At 47.4% G+C, this 21214-nt stretch overlaps 1 protein-coding gene across 3 annotated transcripts in view; it reads right to left on the bottom strand.

Annotated features, from left to right (window-relative positions):
- Positions 1-1430: 1430 nt before the first annotated feature.
- PAPPA (pappalysin 1) overlaps positions 1431-21214 on the bottom strand; it is a 180349-nt gene continuing 160565 nt past the window's right edge. For 2 of the 3 annotated variants that reach the window (XM_038156308.1, XM_038156311.1), the window contains exons 21-23: positions 18559-18657; positions 7583-7686; positions 1431-7151 (exon numbers count right to left, since the gene is read on the bottom strand). In XM_038156308.1, coding sequence (XP_038012236.1) covers positions 7094-7151; positions 7583-7686; positions 18559-18657 — 261 coding nt within the window. In that variant the 3' untranslated portion in view covers positions 1431-7093. Of the gene's footprint in view, positions 7687-18558; positions 18658-21214 lie in introns of all 3 variants that reach the window. The other variant, XM_038156310.1, reaches the window with a different exon arrangement.

The raw sequence follows: 21214 nt of genomic DNA, 5'->3' as shown, positions 1-21214 counted from the left end.
TAAGGTCCCTTCCAGCCCAAGCCATTCTGTGACTCTGTGCTTGCCACAGTCACCAATGCCATGCCTGTCTGAGAAGCTGTGACTTTGAGCTGAGAGAGGAATTTTGCCACATGAATTCTGAGCAATTTCCCCAGAGCTTTCTTTAGTGGTTGATCTCAGACAAGACATGTAACCTGGATGTAGAAACTGTTGTTCAGACTGTGCATTCCGATTGATCCTGGGGCGGTTTTGCATGTGCAGGAGGAGTGGAGCTGAGCAGAGCCCAGCAGGAGCGAGCTGCCTGCTACTCCCTGCCTCCATGGCTGCTCCCACCTTCAGGTCTTTATTAATCCCTGATAGCTAGTTCAACACACAGCCAATTGATTTGTGCATTGCTATAGACACAGCCCCTTTAATCCTTCATTCCTGGGCCTTTTTATCTGCAGCATGTGCTATTGATAGGGCTGTGTGACGCACTTATACTCCATTAATAATGCATTGACCAGAGACAAGGATAGTATAGAAAACACAATGCATTTTTGCTCACGAGATTTCTGTCTCTCCCTGCTCAATATATTGCAGTGGTTTTTTCAGAGGTAAAAATACAAAACGTTTTTTTACTGACTTATTTATGCCAGAGTAAAAAAAAACCCACAAATTATTCTCATCCCTCAGTATATTGCCCTCACCACACACAAATTATTGGTGCACACCTCCCAAGGCCTTGGTCTGGTGGGGAGACTGCAACCCCGGCTCTCTCTAGACCACTGGAGACTGATTTATCTTTAGCTGTCTGGTTTTTTTGTGTGTCCAAAGGCTCTGTGCATCAGGATGTTCAGCTCTCTGGCTGCACAGAGCTTGCTTCCAGCCTTGCTTCCCTTCTAGGTAATACCCCTGAGCCAAGGCAGGCTCCCACTGGGAGTGGTTTTCTGGATGAACATGTTCTGCATGTGATGAATAAGCTAAGAAGAATATGGAAAAGTTTGATTTTCGAGCTGGGTCACACCAAAACCTCCACCAGCCTGCCTGGAGAGAACAGGAGCTGACCTCCCTTGGCAGAGCCAATCCCACTGGAGGTGAAATGTCCTCTCAGGGCCCTAGCCAGCGCTGCCTCCCGCCACCCGCTGCAGCCCTCCAGCAAAACACGGCAGTTTTCAACCCTCTGCCCCAAAAGCACAGAGCTGGAGCAGGATGCTGAGCAGCTGTGCAGCCAGATGTGGGACCCCACAGCAGTGCCCACGCTGGGTACCCCCATGGGCGTTGCTCAGGACTGGCTCGACCGAAAGCAAAGGAGACGTGGCAAGAGCGAGGGGTCCAGTTCAGAACTCTTTAATACAAGCTTATATTGTTTGTGTTTCTGATTCTCTGTTCTCCCAACATCTGGGGACATTAACCCTCATATGTGTGTGAGCATGTGTATGAAGATATATACAAAATCACACAGTTAAATATTTAAGCATACAAGGTATTATATATTTATATAATATAGAACTTTAGGGTATAGGAATCAACAATGGCAAAATATTTCTGATGAATCTGACATAACTTTTTTTTTTTTTTTTGGAGTGAAACATGACCTGTTTTTGAAAGACCAGAGGAAGTTGTTGCTTATTCAAAGAAAGAGAAAAAGCTGTATAAAGAAATTCTGTGAAAATGATTTAAAAAACATCATGAACCAAAAAAGGACAACTGTTAAAAACTGTATTGAAAAAAAAATAAATTAGATGAACAATTGTGTAAATATAAATTAAAAAAGATGACAATCTTAATAAATAAGCTTTACTATTTACATCTTTATATATTGCTTGGAGACTTAAATTAGATCCGTTAAAAACAAACGAACGCAAAATAAAACCCAAAATTGGAGCAGCAAACGTACAGGCGTGAGGTACAGAATTAAGGGTTGAACTGTATTTTGCTTGTTTCTTTTTTTTTTCTTTTCTCTTTTATACAGTAGACCAGTAGAATTCTTGTGAAAATAGATCCTCAGCACTTCATTGGAGTATTGGTTGACGTGGCTTCCAAAAGGTGCCAAGAAAGATTCCATAATAATAATAATAATAATAACCATAATAATCATAATAATTATAATAAAAAGATACAATATGATACATAAATATGGAAGAGCAGTTGGTAATATGAATACATTTTTCTCTAGACGAGATCACAGTTTTATTTGTAAATATTACACTGATATATATATAATATTATACATATAATATTATATATATATCACATATATATTTATATATATATTTATATATATAGTACGGCTCAATCCTGCTCCCAGTGAAGTCAACAACAACCAAAACCTGTGTTGACTCAATGGGAGCAAAATTCAGCCTCTCATCTGCAGACAGGTACGTAATTACAGAGGCCGTACAATGCAAACTCCACAATGGTTCCAATTCCCTCTTGAATTGCTGGTGAAATGTTTTGTTAAAGCCCTGGTTCTTTGCACTCAGAAGATGGAAACTTGGTGGTTGAATGTGGCCTCACCAAAAGAAGGAAAAAACAAAAGACTAAAAACTAAGCCAGAATGGGAACCAAAAGACAACTTGGACTCGTTAGCTCCACATCTCGACCCAACAGGACTGAAACTACCAACAAGTAGCACCAAGACTCCTCACTGAACACTTGAAGCCAACCCAAGCTCTTGAGTGTGGCCTCAGAGGAAGTGATTCTCATTCTCAATGAATCTTGGATGTGTAGATCGGTGAAAAGGGGAAAACTCAGTTTGCCAACAAAGACAGAACAAAACATTAAGCCTCGCTTTGTTCCTGCTAAAAGGAACAGGGGGATTTGAACCCCCCAGGTGGCAGGAACAGCCCAACACCAAGTCCCTATTGCCCAAATTAACCATAGCTCCAAGGAAATACATCTTGGGCCACCTGGACCTGCTCCTGCTGATGTTCTGCTCATGCTCCTACTGAACTCAGTGGTCAAGGTCCTCCAGGGAAATGGGACTGTTCTCGGGGCTTCAGTATGCCCAGCATATAAGGTCACCTAGAGGCAGGAGTGACCTCAGGAGGAGACGGCCCTCCCCAGAGGATGGGGTAACATGGAAAAAATCTAAAGCAGATCAGCTCAGCTGCACCACTGAGACCGAAATGGGGCCCATAACCATAAAGATATCTGGAGATTTCTGGAGCATATCTCTGCAAGGCATGTGGTCCTTTCCCAGTGATATGAACATGCCCATCCACTCTCACTGGGGCCTCCAGGGGTTCGGCAGGGTAGGGCAAGGTGCTGCCAGAAGGCTGGGAATTTCCACAGCATCCAAAATAGTTCAAAGGCCAGACTTCCAGCTCTGAAACCCCTCTGGGCACCCCAGCCTTGGCTGACTTTACCCCTTCCCCTCCTGTCTTCTAGCTCGGCCTCGAATGGGCACAATGGGCTGGAGTGTGGGAAGGGGGGGGTCAGCACCCCACTTCCCCAAAATGGGAATCACCTGTCTGCTCAGGGAGCAGCTTTCTCCATGCCCCTTCACCCCCAGTCTCTCGCAGCTCTCCGGGATTCAGACTGTGCAGTGCTTCTGAGTGCAGTAATTAGAGCACAGTGAAATACTGATTAAATGCGTATGTACAGTTGGATAACGTAAAAATAAGCACAAATACACACTTAAAAAAATAATCTGGAAAAAAAAATAACAAACTCCACCCCCTCCCTCCCCCCCCAAACAACAATATACCTTAGCCTTAGTTCCTGGACTTATCACAACACACGAGGAAAACAAAACCAGACAATGTTATAAAACCTCACGGTACTTCTAGGGAAATCTACACTTAGTATCTAGCTCTCTACTCAGCTGGCAGAATCGGTGTTTTCCTTTCAAACACACAAAAATAGGCTTTGCTCTTCTTGGATTTGGATTATGCAGGTTTTCTTTTCTTTTTCTTTTCTCCATTTTTTATGGGTTTTGTTGTTTTCTTTTTTTTTCTCTCCTATTCTCTCTGTAAAGCCTCACACATTGTTTTTTCCCCCCACTTGAATCACTTGCAGCAAAAAACTTTTGTTGGCTATGGGGCTTTCTTTTTTCCTCTCTCTTTTTTTTTCCTTTTTTTTTTTTTTTTTTTTTCTTAGACACAGGTAAAACCTAAAACACACCGACAGTTACAACCAAGTGAAACTGAAACTAGAAGGGAGGTAGCTGGAACCCGATTCCAAGAATCCTCTGGTGCCATCCTCCTTTCTCAGCCTGGGGGTGACAGCGGAAGATGCAAGAAAAGCAGGAGGACACCAGCTCAGCCTGTCTGCGAGATGGTGGGGAGGGAGAGGGGTAGCAGCTGATTGGAGTTTCCCACCCCACCGTGCACCATTCACCACTTTCTGCTCCAGCTTTCCCTCCTGCTGGCAATGGATATCCCCCACAGCCTGGTGGCCCCACATAAGGTGCAGCCCTGGCTCACTATCTGTGACAGAGAAGATCTTGGCACTAATGTGAACTGGACCTCATGAGCAGCTAAATGTCATCAGCCCTCTCTTCTCTTCCCCCAAACTTCTGGTTTGATGTTGTCCTCTGCTGCTGGCTCAGTGGGTGGAGATGGGGGGTGATGTCCCTCTCGCCTTCCACCCACTGGCCACCACAGTCAGGGAGGGCTTTCCTGGGACTCCACTGGGCATTTGAGGCCCACAGTGGTAGATGATGTGAGGATACAGCCGGCCTTGCCGAAGGTTGGAAGCACAGGGGACAAGACCTGAGCATGTGTCCATTCCCCATGGCTCCCCTCTTGGCATCTCTCTGGGTGCTTGGTACAGCACCTGAAAATGCAGAGAGGATTTGCCCCAATGGAAAAAAAAAAAAACCAAAAACAACAAACCATTGGATTTAACATGACTCAGAGCAGAACTTCTTTCCACTCCTGATCACATCAGCCCTACTGGAGGAGGTGGACAGGGCCAACATAGTAGTTAAAAATAAAAATCAAATAGCAGCATGGAAAGCCTGCCAGTGGGAAAGGGAGCTGGGGCACACCAGGACTGTAGGAGGAAAGCTGAGGAATGAGGCTGTGCTGGTGAGAAGCCACTGTCCCTTGAGCTGAGGTCTCCAGCTCAGCAAGCAGGGGCTGGCCCTGGCTGGCCAGCGGGGCTCAGATGGCCTTGAGCTCCTGTGAGCCCACATTAGCAAGTGGCAATAATGTCTGTACAGACCTGTCTCTCCTGGGCACTGTCCCAGTGGAAAAGAAGATGGGAAATCTCCATGCTGAGCTCTGCACTGGGAAGGGCATTTTCAGCATGCACTCAGGAGCTGAACTGAGGCTCCCTGCTGGGATGAAACCCAGGTGGGATGGAGAGGGGAAATCATGCCAAGATGCCTCAGGCATCGAGGACATGAAGTGTCAGTCTAAAAGGCTTTTGAGGTTGTGAGCTCTTCTGACAGGCTGGGTGGCACATGAGCAAACTGCCAACAAAACGGGATGGCAAAGGGACCAGAAGGAAGCAGCAACCTTTGCACAGTTATTTACATCCCATATTAGTTAGAAGGTGAAGGGCAAAAGTGGAAGTTTATGCCACTGCTCTCTACGGTGGGGGATGTTCAATCTAATTCCATGGCAGGAACCCTGATCCCACTGAACCTCCCTTTCCAGGACACTCCTGCACAGAGAGGACAGAGCCATCCACACAGCTCCCATGGCCAGGCCTTCTCTAGGGATAGCTGGAGCTTCACAACAGAGAGCTCCTCACCTTCCTAATGACAATCCCCTCTCCAGGCCTCTACTTCAGTTCTTGAGATTCTTCTCTGGTTCATTCCAATAGAAACAACCCCAACAGTGGGTAACAAGAACCTGGCTCCCTGCACCGATTATTCTATCATTTTTCCATTTCTAGTTCTCCAAATCATTTTTATATCCATCTCCATGAGCTAAATGACCCCTGCCCTTCCCCTTCTGCCTTGCTCCAGTGCCTAAAGTGGGAGTTAGAAAAAATCTTCTTCTCTTTACCCAGTACATTGTGCAAGTCACAACTGTTCCAAGGAACAAACAAACTTAACACTGGGAGGGATGCTCTTTTGGATGTGTGTTCTTCTCAGCAGGAGCTTGGAGCACATGCCCAAGACACCTTGGAAAGGTCTCTGGGATTTCCCTGGGATGGGCTGCAGCAGCAGCAGCACTGGATGCCCTGGGTATCTCAGTGACTCCGTGTAATGAACCCTGTAAGAAAGGGAACCACCGAGGGTCTGGCACATGTTGCCCTCTGGGCTGAAGCAGGAGGATGACAGGGAAGTGTGAGATCTGCTGCAGCTAATGCCCTTCTTTCTGGAAGATTACAAACAGCTAGGCTCCTGGTCTATCCCAAGTGTCTGGCCCACTGGCCTGGCAGCTTAATACTGACAAATATGGCCAAAATTCTAATACTGTCTCCTATGGACCTTTCCTCATGGCAGGCATCTCGTCCTCCTCTTCCCCTCGCCCAAGAAAACAGGAGCATGAAGCATTTGTCAGAATCAGCTCACCCTACGAGTGGGGTGGAGGAGGCTAGAGAGCCACTTGGCAGGGTGGAGACCAGAAAGCAGATTCCTTTGGCTGGCTGGTGTCCTGTTTTCTTGCCCCAGTGCTGAGGGAGAGACCAGAGGGTTTGAAAGGCAGGCTGTAGGTAAGCTTTAAGGCAGACTGTTTGGTTGCGTGGGGTTGTTTTTCACCCTGTCCTGACACAGTAAGGAAACTATTTGTATGGGACATAGCAGCAGGAGTAGCAGCAGCAGACATGCTCAAATGACAAGTGCGGGTGCGAGTTCCCCTCTCTGTGCTCCTCAGAAGCAATCATCCATGTTCCTCAATGCCAGTCCTTGGACTCCCCACTCCCTCACTCCACCATGGGACCACCTGCCCAGCTCCACACAGGAACACCCCAGAAGCCCTGCAGGCTACAAGGGGGCTTTTTGTTGACTCTTTGAGGACAGGGGGAAAAGGAGGAGCTGTACAGAAAGGCCACTGCAGTCTGCTGAGCTGCCTGGCTGGAAGTAGCATTCCTGTGAGGAGCAGATGCATCCCACATCTCGAGCTGGCTGGGTGCCTGGCAAGTCACTTGCCAAGAGGCCCAGCCCTGTGGAGATCCCACCCCAGCCACAGTGCCCCGAGCATGCGATACCTTGGCATTCAGCATCAGAAAAGGCTCAGCTTGGAGTCCTCCAAGAGCTCAGCCTCTTCCACGAACGGTCTGAGTTGTGAGTGCTGGGGAGGGGAAAGTGTTTTTGCGTTGATCATAATCTCTCACTCTTTCTCGCTCTCTTTCTCTACTTATTTCTATAAATATGTGTACATAAATAGTTTGTTTCTCGCCTTGAATCTAGATATGAGCTGTTCAAATTAGGTGGCCATAACATGCTGTTTTGATACATGAAAGTCATCTTGACTTGACTCTTGGTTGTTTTTTTTTTTCTCATGATCACTATTTAAGATATAATTAATACATAAACCCCTACTTTGAGAGTTCTCCTTGGACAAAAATTAAAGGCAGACTGGGTGAATTCTAAGGGTCCCTGGTGCAGAAATGCCATCCAGTTGAGCAGCTAAATGTTAAAAACGATACCAAAAGGGATGTGGTGTCTCTCCTAGCCTGCCTTGAGCAGTGTGGTCCTCCTTTCCACGTCACTTGGCTTTACCCAAGACTGAAGCCACGGAGGTCTTTCTGGTTGTGCTCTTGGGCGTTGGGGTCCCGGCAAGCACACTCTCCTTGTAGGTCACAGGACATAGGAAATGGTGTCACCTGGGAAAGAAGCCAAAAACACAAAAGCATGAAGGAAGGAACACACCTACAGCAGCCTGGAGAACAAAAAAGATCTCTGGGGTGAAATCTTCAGAGATCAGCTGCAATCTTCACTATGTTATTTTTTACAGTGGCTTATGTTACTGCTGAGCTGGTGCTGCAAGGAGGTTCCTAAGGGCCTATAGTTTGGGTGCTGCTGCTTTATTTAAGTCCATTTGTGCACTTAACTATGAATGTTCTTGGGTTCAGTTCCTCAGGAGCTGAACCAAGCACTGTCTCACAGATCAGTGAAGCTGGAGTCCAGCAGAGACTTCTCAGAACACCTCTTGTGTTTGAGGTCAGGAGGTGCAGCTAACAAGCGCTGAGGCTCAGCAGAGGAATGCTGTGGGAGACTGCTGCATTCACCATCTGTCATCTCTCTGACCCCTCTGGAGAAGCGTGGGAAGGAGCTGGAACAATAGCCTGTGATGCTTGCCCACTGGAAGCTGATTTGGGTGTCTTGCATCACAGTATTTACCTGCAGAAAAGGCAGTGGGACAAGTGTCTCACTTGCCCTGAAGTGAATTCCCAAGAATTTCTCCCATCTGCACAGACTGAACAAATGACCTCATTCCCCTCCTTTACACTCCTTCCAAGGCAGTGCCACAACCTGTTCCGATGTTCCCAGTGAGGGCTGCACACGCTCTGTCTGCTCCCCCTGGCCCTGCTGCCACACGTTCACTCTCCCTTTCACAAACACTTTTCTCCAGGCTACGATGCCTGAGTCTGCCTGTTCCCTATGCATCACCCACAGCCCATCTAGGAATGTGGACCCAGCATTGTGCTGTCATCTCCAGCTAGACCTTCCACACAAGTCCCTGCCTGTCCCTCTCCAGGATGCCTTTCTCCTGACGCACACAATTTGGGAAGGAGGGGTGTGGAGCTTTATTTCACAACTGAGTAGCTTAAGGCAGGGACATGCTGACAGAGACACTAAATAGCCAACGTTCATCACCAAATCAGGGCTTAGAGAGCCTCCTCCCCTTGCTTTTGATTCCATTCACAGAAGACCCGACCCTCCAGGTGGAATAGGGTGATGACTCTTCATGAAGCCATGGCCTCGGTGACTTATAAACTAAATAACCAGTGAATAATCTGAATCTGCAATTGCACAAATATGGAGATGGCAAAGGGAAGAAAGAGTCCAAAAAGTTAGAAGCTAATGAATCCAAATAACTGGCAACTGAATAAGTTTATAAACTGCAGAAAACAATAGGAGCTTAAGGGTCACTTGATCCAACAGAAGCCAGCCCGAGCAGGACTGTCTCATATCACAGTGCTATGAATATTCTTAGATAGGAAAACAGAGAAGTCTGTAAACAATGGGGTTTGGGGAGGAGGCTGAGGAGAGATTGTTTTATGACTGAGTTAAAATACTGGAAAGGAAAAAGAAAAGATACATGCAAAATAAAAATTGAGTTTTTCTGTTCAGTGTAGAAGGAAACATTTTGGTTTAGATTATCGGCTACATTTCAGGTTTGACCTTTCCCTTCAAGAGAAACAAACAAAAAAGACTATTTCACAGCAAAAGTTATGTCTTGAAACAAAAACTAGTTTCACTTAGAAAACGCTCAAACAAAACATTTAAGTATGCCTGGAGTTTTCCGCTATTTTCATTTTTTTTATCCTGAATCATTCAGTTCAATCTGGATTTGGCAATGATTTTGACTTAAAAAATCCTCCCCGATGTACAATGAAGCTACTGGTTGGAGGCGAGACCTGGGAACCTGATTCTTTCATTTGTCTTGATCAAGCTTTTTCCTCTCCCTGGCCCGGATTCCCTGTGTTTGCCTGTAACAACCTGACAAAGGAGATTAAGTAGCCCCTTCATTCAGAGGAGAGACAGGGAAGATGGATCCACACTTTGCACTGAACACAGGTCAGCCACACACCCAATTCAGGCATTCCAGTAAAGTGTCTGAAATTAGTGGTGACAGCCTACAGCACTTTGTCTCTGCTGCTGTCCAGGCTTAAGCAGGATGTGCTGCAGGCACGGAGATCCCAAACATGCTCCCATTTCACCTGCGGGAACATCAGAGCCAGGAGAGAAAGCCCTGCATGGCTCTGTCTCCAAACCACCAGCTCACATTCCCCTCACCGACTTGCTGCTGAAACAGCAGCCTTAGACACCCAAACTGGCATGAGTTTGATGTTGCCTGAAGTGCTCTGCTTCCTTCATTCTGTCTCCTCCCATTTGTCCTCGTGAATCCCTTGTTTTCCTCTTTGCTTTTTCACAGGCTGTGCTCAGCCCTGGAGCGACCTGAAAAGGTGCACGTACGAGAGTGGATTGCTGCTGCATTACAGCCAATTCCTGGGGAGATAGAGCAACCAGAGAAGAAATGTCTGGCTGTTTATTGTCTTCCAATAGTGGTCATGGTAGAAGAGCAGAAGCTTTCTCTGAGGCAGAGCCGTGGCCCCCAGAGCAGACAGCTTTGTGGCTCAGCAGCAGTTCCCAGCAGTGGGTAGCCTGATGGAGAAGGGTTTCTTCCTGATCAGATCAGTCTTATTCACTTTATGTCCCTTATGGAGGCTTTTTATGCAATTTGATTTTTACAGTGCTATTGTCCAGATAGATGAATTGTTTTGTCTTATGGCAGTGAGCTCCAGAGATCAGTTTTCTATTGTGTGAAAAGGCAAAGATTTCTATGGGTAATAAGCACAGTCACAGTCACATTAGGCATGACAAAATTCTCCAAAAACTTAGCAGTAATACAGGGTTTTCCACTTTAAACAACATTTACAACAAATACACATTTGAGTTCCCCAAGGACCTGATTTCCATAGGTATTTAGGGAATTTAACCCACACACAGAATCTGCTGGGACTGTCTGAAGTACCCAGCTCAGGGAAACTGTGAAAGCCCTTAGAAGAAGGACTGTCTGTTGCCTTGGGCTCGCACAGTGACAGCCTCTGGAGTACACAGCCATGAAATAGAGCTGCTGGATGTGCTAGAAATAATAAATGCTGAGCCTTTCACTGAATGATAGCCCATTTAGGTGTGGAGCCCAGATATACATACTCCAAGATTAACTACCTCTTTTCTTTTTAAATAGGTCTGTGAAAGCCCAACTCATTACCAGAATACACGACCTGCATTGAAATTTCCAGATAGCCCCATTGTAGAGCCAGGAGTAAGGAATCAGCTCCTCTTCCTTCAAAACACCAAGCCCTGCATTTCACCTATGTCCATCTCCCCATGTAGAAAACCCAGAAAATGTCTAGGAGGGTGAGAAGAAAAAGTTAAAAATTAAGCTTAGGGCCTGTCTTGAACATTTGATAAAATAATGGAAGATACTGTATCCTCAGACCAGCTAAAGTAGATTGAAAAAGACATAAGTGGAGAACACAGCTCCACACACCTACGCACACAGCTCTTGGAGATGATCCAGCACAGTCATGGCAGTGGATCTACAGTGCTCAGGGGAATGTGAGTCACACCACAAGCACACTGGACCACAGACTATCCATCATCAGGAGAAAAGAGACACAACCTCCACCACTCCTGTCACCTGGAGTGTGCAGGACATCACACATCCTGCTCTGGACCTAGAGGAGCAAGGGCAGCAGGTGTGGGCTCACAGGCTGGGCAGGAGGCTGGCACAGACACCCAGGTGTAACTCATGGGGCATCCAAAACACCTCGACCAACTCACCACCATTGCTGTGCAGTGCATGACCTCAGACTTCCTTCTCCACCAAGGCATGGGAGCCCTGAGCATCCCCTCCCACACTGAGTGAAGAGACTTTGGATAAACTCAAGCTACCTCTTAGAAACAGGGCTAGATTCGTGCTGGATGCTGTGCTCCCAACTGTGGGAACAAAGGCAACAATGCGAGAGAGCAATGCAGAGCTGGGATGCAGGTCATGGAATGAGTGAGAGGTCATAACTCCTCGCTACATGCACCTATCTGAAGAGGCTGGTGACATCCCAAGGCTGATCCCTGCTGAGAAAGGCCAGTCTGTAGGGAACTGGTGGGAATGTTGACAGGAGAAATCCCAGACAGGTAGAGGGAGGGATGGAAAACAGCTCTGCAAAGGCTGCAAGCTTGTCCCTCACAGAGTCTGGTATCAGGCTGACCTGGCTGTGCCTTCTGCCCCTGCCCGGGGTTGGCTCACAGCAGCACCAGGGCAGGCAGGATCAGGCCCAGGGAGGGGGAAGCAGGGAAGGAGGGCTGTAAAGTGTTGGGAAACAGGCTGTTGTTAGATTTCAGCCCTGAAGTGTTTGCGAAATCTCCCAGACAGGCCTCACTGGGGCTGCGGAGGCCCTGCTGCAGGCAGAGCCTCGGCGGGCAGTGTGGCCTGGGAGATAAGTGTGGCAGCCTATGCTGAGTGTCACAGCCCTGTGCCTCCCCAGAGCCTCCCAGCTCAAACACCAGGGACTATTCTGTTCCCTGACAAGGCCCTTGTGGGATAAAAAAGCATCTTCGAAGGGTCTTCCCAGTGGTTTTCAGCATTGAGGTCACCAGTTTGAGATAACGGAGCAAGAGTGAGCTCCCTTTTAGCTCTGAGCGCTGGTATGTGGGTTCACACTTAGGGCACTGCTCCAGAGGGCCTGGGAAGACAAAGGAAAGGCAGGAAACCTCCTCTCTACGCAGCACATGCAGTTCTAAAAGCCTGAGCTTTTGTTAACTACCCCACTATAAACTGAACTTTCCCCCAGTGAAACCAGCAACTGTGGTGCATCAAGTTGTAGCTCAGCTGAACCCAACAGATGCTCTGCTCTCTCCATCGTGTGCAAAGTGGGAGCTGCCTCACCAGAACCAGTGGGAGCAGGATGGCCCAAAGCCAGCAGGGATTCCCGGGAAAGCCCAGCCCGCACGGATCCCGCATCCCCGCCTGCCCGCGGAGCAGAGGGAGCCCGCTTGCCAAACCACACGGAGCTCAGTTGCTCAGCAATCAGCTGTGCTTCCTACTCTCGTGCTACTGATTGTGCAAACATGAATGTAATTAGTCTAAATAATCACCAAAGATTTAATAGGAGCCAGACCACCCAGAGGCCAAATAGCTGGCGGTGGAGCAGGGAAGGTTTGTTCGCTGTTTTTTGTAACACTTGCTAATGAAGTGAGGTCGGATAGCAAAGCAAACACCCTCCACCAGCACATCCCCTGGGAATGCCGTATGTTGTGGGAAGCCCCATGTCCCTTGAAGCCAAGAACAGTTCTCTCAGGATAGGCAACATGTGCTGCTACCATCACTGCTTTTAATTTATTGACGCCTGGAAAGCCTCCCTGAAGGATTATGAAACCAAGCTCTGAGCCCCAAAATAAGCTCCCATCCCAACCAACCCTGACTGGAAACGCTCCTCTCACATGGCAAACAGCTACAGCCACTGAGCCTGTGACCGAGGGCTGGTGGGGAAGTGAGTTCACCCACACTTTGGGGAGAACCCGCGTGCTTGGAGCGCTCAGCCGCTTCTGGAGGCATGAAGCAACCCTCAGCATTGTATCCTGCCTTCCTCCCTGCTCACCCACCATTCATTCTATCTCCCTGGCTAATTACAGAGCTGACAAACACACCCAGCTGGGGACAGGCAAGTAGTTAGGAGCAGTGTCGTGGCAGGAGCATCAGTTCTTCTGGATAAACAGAATTTCCTCAGCTGGGGTGGTCACTTAAGCTTCTAATGGCACCAAACTGCCTCAAAACCATGTTGTGGCAATGGAGAGAGATCTGAGATTGCCTAAGACAGGTCTGTGTTGCAGTCAGAGAGCTAGGAGAAGCTCTCCTGTTATTTCTCCAAAAAACCAAGAAGTGAAGAAGTGGTTACTTCTGTTGGCTTAGGGCTAGGAGTGCAGACTCATTCCCCTCCCTTCCTGGGGAGACACGGACAGCCTTTGGAAATCCCTACTGGAGCCAGCAGCAGCCCCTCAGTTCAAAGCTCCTTTCTTTAGGCCTTGAATTCTCGGCCATAAAGTCTCTGAAGAGGTTTTGATAACTGGCCTATCTTTTAGATAAGCAAAGCTTTGGATGAATCCCACACAGCCCTCTATCTACCACAAGTCCTCATTTGTTTTCCGCCAAGGCACTTGCTGGTTTTCCTCTCCAAGGTGTTGGACAGAAATGTCAAGAGGCTGAAGGGACAGGACAATTTTTCTCTTTTTTTACCAAGTGCTATGGGGCAAAGCAGTTGAAGGAAAACCTGAGTGATAATTGAGTGAGGCAAGTTTTTCTCATGGGAGCTGTAGGTTTATCCCTAATGCGACAAAAAGGAAAGGCAGAGAGGAAAGACAGATGAAAGTTCACCCTTACAAATGGCTGTAGTTGAGGGAATTTTAAAACAGCAAATTCAGTGTATTTAAATCTACAGGGATCAGACTGCAGGACCTCCAACCAGGCAAATCTGTGATCCCAGTCTGGAACAAAGTACGTAAGCAGACCCTAAAGAAAGAATTTCTGATTTCTGTGAGGCCTTTCTAGACAGTCTTGTCTAGGGAAAACTTATAAAAGGGAAGGGGAAGAAAAGAAGTGGAGGAGACAGTTACTGGAGAGAAGATTTCCTGAAATGAATCAGAGGAAACAGCCAGAGCCTCTCCCAGCAATGCTGCACGCCCCACAAACTCCTCACCGGCGGCCAAAAGCCCAGAGACAGCCAGTTGTGCCCAGGTTATTTATTTCCCTCACTCTGGCAGTGTCACGTATGTAATGTTTTAGAAAATAGTGTCTTCTTTTATCTGCGTCAGGATACAAAGCAAGAAGCAGCTTCCTAGAGCAGCCAGGCAGAAGGGAGCTGGCAACCTGTGCTGGGTCAGGAGGGGAGGAAGATTAAAAGGAGATGGGATTTTGCTTTGTCCTTCACGGAAGACTTTATCCCCTCCAGATACACAACAGAAGCTTTCTCTCCCTTGGAGGTTGGCCGGCAATGGCCTTCCTGTCTCTCAAAGCTGCTCCTGGGTCATGAACTGCTATGAGCAGCAGGGCCCCATCCTCTGCCCCAGCAACAGATCTGCCGTCAGCCCCCTGATCCCCACATTGCCTGCCTGTGTCCCTGCTTCCTTGGGTGGCACTCGTCCCTGTGCCAGCCCTGGCTTCTCGCCCACTGCAGGGCGACGCTCATCAATTAACGCACAACAAATAATTAAGCTGATGAATGTCTCTTTTTTCCTGCTTTCTGACTGCACTTGCCTCAAATTTATGCCCAGATTATGACTGAATTTATTCGTTGCCACTTGAAGCATTCAAAAGAGGCCGTTAATGATTTCTTTTAAGCTCTCCAGCCTGATTGTGAACAGTGCAGGGCAAATACTCATTATTTCCTATCTAAGCAGCAGTGCTGATTAGTTGGTGCTTGGTCAGATAAGTCACACTGCTCCATTCCCCACTCGCTGACGGAATCCACAAGGTCATTCCCTGCTAATGCTCAAATGCAAAGGGAAAACATGGGATAAGCATGGAAGTCCCTTGTGCATTTTCAGGGCAACAAAACAGGAGTGTGCAAAGTCTCACATTAAGTAAGAGGGCTCGGATTTAAAGTGAACCTTGCTTGAAGCATTTTGCTTTCAGGCAGCTTGTTCACAGCACTGTGTGCAGCCCAAAGTGTGTTTGGGAGGGTAGTGGGACTGCAGTGAAACTTAAGTCTTGACAGTTTGCGGACACTAAAGATCTGAAGCCAGCTCTTACTCGACTGTTAACTCCTGAGTCTTCACATGGTGCAATGTTAATCTTCAGCCCTTTCCCAAAATAATGTGTGGAGTTGCTATGTTCTCTTAAATGTGAACCATGTGTCACCCCAGCAATGGCTGCTGCGGGAAATGATGATAAATCTAAAGCTTTTAAAATGTCCTGTGACATTTTGGGAGAAAAACAGGTGTTGCATAAATGTTGGACATTTATGGGCAAACTTGCAGGGGCTTTAAAAGACTGACACATCTGCCACATAGTATGTAACCCTGAAAGAAAAGGAGCAGAGCAGTCTCTTTCATGTGTCTCACTCTCTCTACAACCGTATGAAAATACATCCTCATCTGGTATTGGAATTAACAGAGCTGGACTCGCCCCTCCCTATGTCTCCTCCAGGTTTTTGGCTTTTACACCCAATGTGTATTTTAAAACTGTGCCTTTTTAAGTAGGTGGCAAACTGTGCTGGAAGGATTTGGTATGCGGAGTATTTTTATTCAGCTCCTTTTTCTCTCACCTTTCATTGTTTTTCCCTTTGGAATATCTCCTGTAATGCTCCACTCATAAACCTCTTCAAAGGGAGGGCTGTATTTGAACAGCCTGGCCTGAAATCTGGTCTCAGTCAAAGGCCTCAGATGGGAAAATAACTGGGAGAGCCAAGCCCCACGGCCCCACGGCTGCTGCCGCAGGTGTCGGCAGCCGCTTTGCAGGAGCGAGGTTCTCCGGCTGCCTCCTTGACTCTGACCCCACAGCCCCCCTGGCTGGGTTATTATTCCCCCTTTTACCCTATAAATGTAATAAACTGGGACTTAGCATCTCGCTTTTAGGGTGGAAGATCCAAGGAGAAGGTGGTTTTCCTCACTCGTCCCAGGCCTCTCATTCAGCTCCTGGGATGTTGTTGGTGTTTTGGGAGAGAGGAGGAGACTTTGGAAGCTGAATGCCTGCCAGGGCTCCATGGCTCAGCCATCCACCTGTGTGATCTTGAGGATGGGGGATTCTAAACTCCCAGTCTAATTAGACTGGCAAGTCTAATTCCCCAGCTGATCCAATTCCCCTAATGATCCAGCTCCCAGGGAAGTCTGTGAAAGCAGACTTATCTCCAAAAAGCTACAAAACCTCCCCCTCCATGGAGAAAATCCATCAGACGTGTGACCAGCTGCCCTTCTCTGACCATTTGCCCTTTGCATCGAGCAGTTTTAGCATAGAAAACAGTAACCCACTGGGCTGCAAAGTGCTTCCCCTCCTTGGGAGGTCACTTGGTTTCTGGGTGGCAGGGAAGCAGCAGATATTTTGAGCGTGAGTCGCCTGGCTGGTAAGTGTTCACAACTCCGTGCAGATCCCACTTGGTCTCAACTCCCTGCCCAGCAATAAATTCTGCTCCCAAACCTTAATATTGTCCCTCCCCACCCCCCTCATTTCAGCTCTCACATCCCCCTTGTTTCAGTTGTGCCCTCAGCTCCTGACTTGATGAGGCTGGTTTGGGTCGGTCCCCTCCCAGGCACCTCGCCTTCGTTCTTCTGACACTGTTTGGGATTTTTCATCGCCTGCTCTCCAGCCTGCAGGCAGTGAGATAAAGTTTCCCAGGCAGGCTGTTTTGGGAGGAGAAGACCTACACCATGCTGAGCTACCGGGCACTTCCAGCTCTGCCCTCCCGGCTGGTGGGAGGTCAGCGAGCAAGCTGTGCTGCTGTTGGGCTGCTCCTCCCAAGGAGGTGGAAAATAGCCAGAGATAGGAATCTCTTCTTGGAGACAGCTGATGAGCCCCTGTCTGTCATCCTGCCCATCTCTTCAGAGGTTGTTTCACCAGGGAGCCCCTTTTGGGGTCTCCATGCCCTACTCCACCCGTGGGGAGCTGAGGAACTGCCCTGCCTAGGCTTCCCTGCATGTGGCTCCCAGGACTTTTTTCAAAAGGAACACCACAATAGAGGAGAATGTTTGTCCAAAATGAGCACAGCTAGGGAAACAACCTCTTCCCCTACGTTTTCCCCAGAGGAGAAATTAACTCCTTCCACTTGCCAGGGCATGCCCATCTCCCTTCCCCAGTGTTCCCAGATGGATCAGAGACAGCCCACAATGCTGAACCAAGGTAAAGAAGTCTCCAGCCATAGCTGGCTCCTCTGCAGAGAGGACCTCCTTCCTCAGCTGAGTAACATGGATGGTGTCATATGTAAAGTCCAAGCTCCCTCAGGTTTTGTTATTTATTAACATGTACCAGATAATTAATGCAGCTGGATTTTTAATTCTGTTCTATACATAAATCTGGAAGATAAGGTAAAATATTCACCTGGCAGAAGCTAAAATTTGCTTTATTTTTTGGGAGTAACCTAGTTCCAAATCCCTGCTGGTTAGAAACCTACAAAATGTTGTACTGCTCCAAGCCACAAGCTCTATCACTCCAGTCACTGTCTCTAACAGTGCTCAGAAATGTGTGTTAAAGAAGCAGAAAAAGGGGGGATGTGGGTGGAGGGACTCTTCCCCAGGCTCAAACAGCCAAGGGTTCAAATATTCCTCAGCCAGAAACTGCATCCAGATCACAGTGTCTAATAGGCTCTGATGGACCAAAGCTCCACAAATAGGCCTGGTTTTTTTTTGATTTCAAATATATTTCTGTTCTTAATAATACTCTGTGGCAACGCATCCTTTTACTCAAACATACACTGGGCCAATAAGGATGTTCTTTTGTCTGTTTGGATCCTGCTTCCAGGAAATTACCACTTCACCCTCTCAATGCTGAGTGATAAAAAGTGGATTTTACTTTCCTAAGCATCATCCCTACCTTAAGTAAAGATTTTATAGGTCTGTGTCACTAGCTTGTCTCTTTTTGCAAGGCTCTGGTCTATGTGGTCTCTGTGCAAAAAATATTTGACATCTCCACCCAGCCCTGCTGCCCTGCTCCGCATTCTTCTCAGTCTCACTCTGGGATGAGACAGTCAGCAGCAAGCCAGGCACTTGTGGGTACACATGGATCAAAGAACAGATCCACAATGATGCTTTCCTTTAACTCTCTCCTATTTTCCTAATGACTTCCAACTTTTAGTTTCCCTTTGGAGCCTTGAGGATGGATGATAAATGAACCAGCAAGAACTCAGTGCCTATGGTGAGCTGATGCCAGGGCTGAAGATCCTTCGGAGACCTTGAACCTTCCTTTTTTGAGCGAAAATACAATATACACAAAGCAGAACTCAACAAGGAATTCCCACAGGAAGAGGAAGGGGCATCTCTACCTTTTTGGTCTTGACTGTTGAGGCGCAGCAGTCCCCACCATCATAGTTGCAGAAGGCTCTGTTGTTGATGGAGTCACAGTAGTTGTCCCCCATGAAAGGCTGAAAAAGGAAAAAGCAGGAAAAGGCTGAGAGTGTGGACATGGATAAAACAGTCCCCTCCTTATGGAGACAGAGTGAGAAAGCCATGGCTGGAGAAGAGAAGGTTGTGTGGAGACCTCACAGCACCTTCCAGTGTCTGCAGGGGCTACAGGGGGACTGTTCATCAGGAACTGTGGTGACAGGACAAGGGGAAATGGCTTCACATTGAAATTTAGGTTAGATGTCCAGAAGAAATCCTTCCCTGTGAGGGCAGTGAGACCCTGGCACAGAGAAGCTGGGGCTGCCCCTGGATCCCTGGTAGTGTCCAAGGCCAGGCTGGATGTGGCTTGGAGCAGCCTGGGACAGTGGAAGGTGTCCCTGCCCATGGCAGGGGATTGGAAGTGGATGGCCTTAAGGCCCCTTCCAACCCAAACCATTCTATGATTCTATAACCCTGAAACCTGTAATAATATTTCAGAAGAAAACCACAACAATTTGAAGGAGCCATACAGTTTGTAACATACCAGCTGCCCTGAAAAGCAGGAGATAATTATTCCCCTTTCCCTTCGAAACAGACAGAAAAAAAAGGACAGTAGATGGAAGGGAAATGAGCCCTTGTTGCCTCTTCACATCCCACATAAGAGGATGCTTCAGGAATATTAATTTAACTAGGCCCACAGACAGCATCCAGGCATCTAAAATTGTGGCACCTTTGATAATTTTAAGCTAACCTTCCTAAACTGTGTGGGATAAGAAGAAGGTTATGTATTGCAGCAAAATGGGCTTGCTTTTAATAGCTGAGCTTTTCACCAGAGTTCTCCTGACTCCACAACACGTGTCAGCAACGAGGGCACAAAACAAATCACCAGGAGGAATGGAAGAGGTCTGAGCTCAGCACAGGGACCATGTTCTCCTGTTCTCTGAACAGCAGTGACTGTGTGGGACCTTGGCCATGGCACGTGATCTTCCTGCACTCCACAGCTCAGAGCTGGGATAATGGCAATTATTCAGAGGGACGTTGTGGAGAGCTGTTAAGTGAAATTCATAAATCACCTTGAAAATGTGCTCATTAGGCTGGGCAATGTGATCACTAGTCCATGTGCTGCACAGGGCCTGAATAATAACCACGATTCTGAAGGAAAGGCCTGCAGTCTTTCATTGCACATTGGAGCCCTTTTGGTCTGCAAGCACAGAAGTCTTCCTTGGAAGTCTAAGCTGTACCTTACAGTATAAAAGGTCCATACCAGGTGTGAGAATCCCAGGCAGCAACGAAAGCTCAGAAAAATGGATGATCAGCAGAGAGCAGAGTGATATCTCTGTTATTCTCCATGCACAGACTCATGAGGCCATTCCCATTTTATCTGCTCATTGAAAAAATCACTTATTTTGCACTGAGAAAAACACACCAGGGACTCTCCTGCAAGAAGGCATCATTGCAGAGCAGGCAGGATGTCTTGGGGAGGTTTCCTGGGAGGATTTTGCATCAATTGCAGACCCAGAGTGTCCCAGATGATGGATACCTGAAGAAGCAGTCATGAGAGCTGACCATGCTCTCCCCAGAGCTCACCATGGCCACACTCATCAGAATTGAAATGAACTCAATGGAGCGGGGAAAATGCACATTTTTACTGCTGATGTGCTGCAAATTTAAATATTTCTATCAGGTGGAGGAAACCCAGGCAATGATGGCAATATCAGACCACAGCAGGACTACCAGGAGGGGACAGACTCACTTAGTGTCATTTATTTAATTATGTGCAAATACTGCAAATGTTGACAAGGAAGTCAGAGTTACAGTGCGAGGCTCCTGTCCCTCTAAACTGTCTCAACTTCACTGATTTCCACAGATATTGATTTATTTATACAGGCAAAGGCTTTGACTTGAAAGCCCCCTTCCAATTTAATTAATATTACAAGAGTTAAAAGGGAATGATTTATAAATACATGAAGAGATATTTTGAGGCCAAGCTGGTCATATTTAAAACTGTGAACTTTGCTCAACCTCACAGGAAATTCTGCAGGCTTCTCCATGTTTCTCTTGTGTTGCCTGGCTGTGCCTGCTTGATGGGAAATCTTGACTTTAAATTTCCATCCCTATGCCTGTACCCTACACCTATGAATGCTGGAAAATCCATAAAGAAACTCGTGGAAGAATTTGCTCTGGCACAGAGTAGACAAGCCAGTCCTTTGGAGGAGGAGAAGAATGGGACAAAAAGCATCTATTCTGATTTGGGACCAAAATCCTTGCTTGGGAGACCCTGGAGGCCTGGCTGGGGAGGGTGAGGTCTCTGTTGCTCTTCATGCACGTCTTAGTGCCCTGATATTTTTGGAGGACGATACATGAAGTCCAGAGGGACTCGTTTGCTACTGAAACACCCAAGTTAGGTGCAGACAAGTACGCGGCTGACTCATAAGCCTCTGTTCCTGCCACTAGGGAGCGACAAAAAATCACATTGCAGCAGCTGCAGGGGTTCCCACTGCGATCACCAAGAGCCAAATAACGCCCCACTTACAGCCTCCTGTTCGGGGAAGCCTCCCTAATGCAAAGGATGTTGGTACATTAGGGGTTGTATCAGCT

Source organism: Motacilla alba, chromosome 17 (assembly GCF_015832195.1).
Source record: "Motacilla alba alba isolate MOTALB_02 chromosome 17, Motacilla_alba_V1.0_pri, whole genome shotgun sequence".
NCBI classification, from domain to species: Eukaryota; Metazoa; Chordata; class Aves; order Passeriformes; family Motacillidae; genus Motacilla; species Motacilla alba.
Note: the sequence above shows the minus strand (reverse complement) of the source record. Positions and strands in the feature narration are given on the sequence as shown.